The following is a 3,314-nucleotide window of genomic DNA, read 5'->3' as shown; positions in this document are numbered from 1 at the left end:
TCACTCCAATAACAACAAGACTGCTAATAACTCAACGTTATGCCAGCAGGTGAAGCAGAGATGTAACTACTGACATCAACAGCAGCTCTATTCCATTGTAAGCCCCGGCACTCAAAGCACATTAAATGTAACACAACCATCAATAATTCAGGCTGCTTTAACATAAAGGACTGGACGTATAGAATAAGAAGAACAAAAATTGAGAAAAGGAAAAATGTCAGATTATAAAATTATTGTTTTTCTTTATTAGGTCCACCATTTTGTACACAACAGGTAAGCATGGATTTAATCAACAATATAGACATTTCTGACAGGAGAGAATCAGGATCTCTTTATACATCAAATGACCTGAGGAAGGAGGAACAAAACATTGATTCAGCTGCAAGCAAAAGATACCCAATATTACCTCTAATCTAATTTCATGAGTCAAATAGGGCCAGCATAGGTATACAGCACTGGACAGCATCACTACTTCCGGGTCTACAAGTTACTGTATCTTTCTAAAAGCATAATCACCTTCCTAAGTTAACAGTTCAATATAGTTCAGTCTCACCTTGACAGTCTATAACTTATCAATGCCCAGCTCTTCTGGTGTTGAGATGCCGAGTTCTGTCAGGGTGGGCGTGAGCTCCTGGATCACGTAGGGATAGATGTCTTTGCAGGGGCCTGCTTTGTCCTGCAAAACACAAGCAGACATTCACACACAAAATCAACAAAACACGTGATGCATATTATTTGCATACTGGATGGTGAGCAATAGAGTTATTAGTATCAGACAATTCACTATCACAAATTTTTTTTAAAACATATTTGAAACATCTGTTCCTGGGACTGTCATCAGTTTCAGCTCTCTGCTGAAGAAAAGGTTATGGCCGACCCTAAGTGAGCTCAAAAAGGAAGTATAATTCACCTTGACAGCCTCAAGGATGCGGACGGCACTGGCCAGGTCATTCAGTCTTCGACAAGCTCGCAGTGCCGAATCCAAGACTTTGGGCTCAGGCACCAGGTCATACCCAATCAGGGTGTTCATGCCTTTAGGTTGAAAGTATTGGAAAATGCCCAGATTAGTTCACATAAACATAATAAAAATGCCATTTTTGCAATTGGAAACATAACTTTGAGTGAACGAAGTAAATGATAAATAAACACGTCATTCAGAACACGTAAACATCAGCCATGCACAGTCACCTTTCCTCAGCTCCCAGGCATCGATGTCGGGTTTGCTGAAGTAGGTGATCCAACGGGCATCAAACTCCTCATCTGTTTCCACCTTAGCATGGGAGTAACATCTGGAGGCCAGTGGGGCTGAAAATCATGAAGTAGAAATAGAGACTATGAAATACTGATTCCTAATTATTATTATCTATACATATGGTTATAAATAGGGTCAAATGTGATGTCATTCCAAAGTGATACAAAATTGTTAAGACTATTCATATTTTTGACAATAACAGAGGATTCAAAAGAAATACAAATTTTGAATAAACTCAATGTATCGAAAAACATATTCAGTAACGTTATACACATTGTTTCAGATCAGTGAAGGCAACATCCAACTTTGACAATATGGCATTGAGTGTGAGTTAAGGATACAACTATTATTTCTATAAACGTCTAATAAGGCTGTTCTTAAAAGAGAAAAATTAAATACTGCAGGTCCTTATTCAGATTCACCGATTTAAAACTAAAAGAGCACACTGTACATATCCTTATTCAATGATCTACCACAAAAGGAGGCAGCACTTCTATTAAATACAGAACAGAGAGTGTGTCTTTACAGAAACTAGGAGTAATAACGGTACTTGTTCAATGCTTCAAGGAACCATGGTATCATATTAAACTCAGCTGTGAAGGCATGTGCACACATATCTACATCACACACACAAATCCTTTGCTTATATTACATCATTGTATTACCTCTATTACTTAGGTGGCGGCTTTAAAAAGGCTTACTGGGTTTTCTGCCTCTCCCTGCACTGCGTGTTATTGTTCTTGCCATTTCTTTCTATGTACTCCTGTTTTGTTCTAATATATAACTTACTAACTAACTAAAAAATATAATAATAAAATCAAGCAGCATCTTACACAGCCTTACACAGGTTAGTGGATGTGTGTCTGTTAACGCGTTGTACATGATAGAGGACAAACAAAACTTGACTTTGTGCATGTGACCTCCACAACAAACCGATTAAAAAAAGATTAACCCACATTAGGACGCAATTATAGAAAGCATTACATTGTTATTGACCATAACCTGTCTCACCCAACATAAATATCGTAAATAGCATGACATCCCATGATGCACCTAGCTAAAGACTGGCATAATAATAACTCCACATTTATCACAATACACATTTATTAAATCTTACACACGCTCCCCTGGCAGTAACAACAGGGGGTCAACCTGTGAAAGTACATGTATAACAATGTAGCTAACATGGTCAGAGGTTGTTAGTAACGTGTTGTTATCCGCAGCCTGTGAACTGCTGCAGCCACTAACACTCAGGAACGAACCCAGAAGGGTCGTCACAAGGTCGAGGCTTCATAGCTCCAATCAGCGTCGCGCCTCCTCAGTAAAAATACTCCAGGAGATGCAACGATTCATGACAACACTCCGGTCCGGTCCACGAGGAGCTCTCCTCATGAGAACACGTCAATGTCACCCTGTGTTAGCTTCCACCCACACACACAAAGCGGCGGAAGCTAAGCTAAGCGGCTAGCCGGCTAAGTCAAAAGTAGTCCTCTTCATAACATCGGTTATTGATTTCAACGCCATGTGTGAAGCGGACAGTCCCACCTGAGTAGCAGGGTCGTGACCGAGCCACAGTCCGGCTCCCCGCGGCTGACAGACGGAACACGGCTCGGAACATGGTGCCGATATGGATGCTAACAGTCCTGGTGCTAACGAGGGCGACTCAGGACGGGACGGACAGGCACGACGTGACGTAACGTGAGTACCGGAGAGAGTCGAAGCCTTTTACGTCCGAGCTGCTGATTGGTCCGTTTTCCGAAGCGGTGGGTGAGTTATTGGTTGTTTATGGGTTGTTTTTACATACATTCTACACATACATACACACACACACACACACACACACACACACACACACACACACACATATATACTATGTATATATATATATATATACATATATATAGTGTATATATAGTATATAACCTGTGGTTGTTACAAAGTATCTACAGCATTATCATATTATACCGAGATATAAACCTTAATACTAACTATAATATTATTATTATTATTATTATTATTATTATTATTATTATTATTATTGTGATTATTATCAATGCTTGAG

At 39.7% G+C, this 3,314-nt stretch overlaps 1 protein-coding gene across 1 annotated transcript; it reads right to left on the bottom strand.

Moving 5' to 3' along the window:
* Nucleotides 1-217: 217 nt before the first annotated feature.
* LOC128437737 (cytochrome c oxidase subunit 5A, mitochondrial) lies at nt 218-2,959 on the bottom strand. Its single transcript, XM_053419979.1, has 5 exons — nt 2,798-2,959; nt 1,189-1,305; nt 911-1,032; nt 554-676; nt 218-348 (listed from the first exon to the last, which is right to left on the bottom strand). The coding sequence occupies exons 1-4, from the start codon at nt 2,868-2,870 to the stop codon at nt 563-565; spliced, it is 426 nt and encodes a 141-aa protein (XP_053275954.1). The 5' UTR covers nt 2,871-2,959; the 3' UTR covers nt 218-348; nt 554-562.
* Between the last annotated feature and the right edge of the window lie 355 nt (nt 2,960-3,314).

This window comes from Pleuronectes platessa, chromosome 1 (genome assembly GCF_947347685.1).
Source record: "Pleuronectes platessa chromosome 1, fPlePla1.1, whole genome shotgun sequence".
NCBI lineage: Eukaryota > Metazoa > Chordata > Actinopteri > Pleuronectiformes > Pleuronectidae > Pleuronectes > Pleuronectes platessa.
The sequence above is the reverse complement of the archived record's forward strand: the minus strand, read 5'-3'. Positions and strand labels throughout refer to the sequence as shown.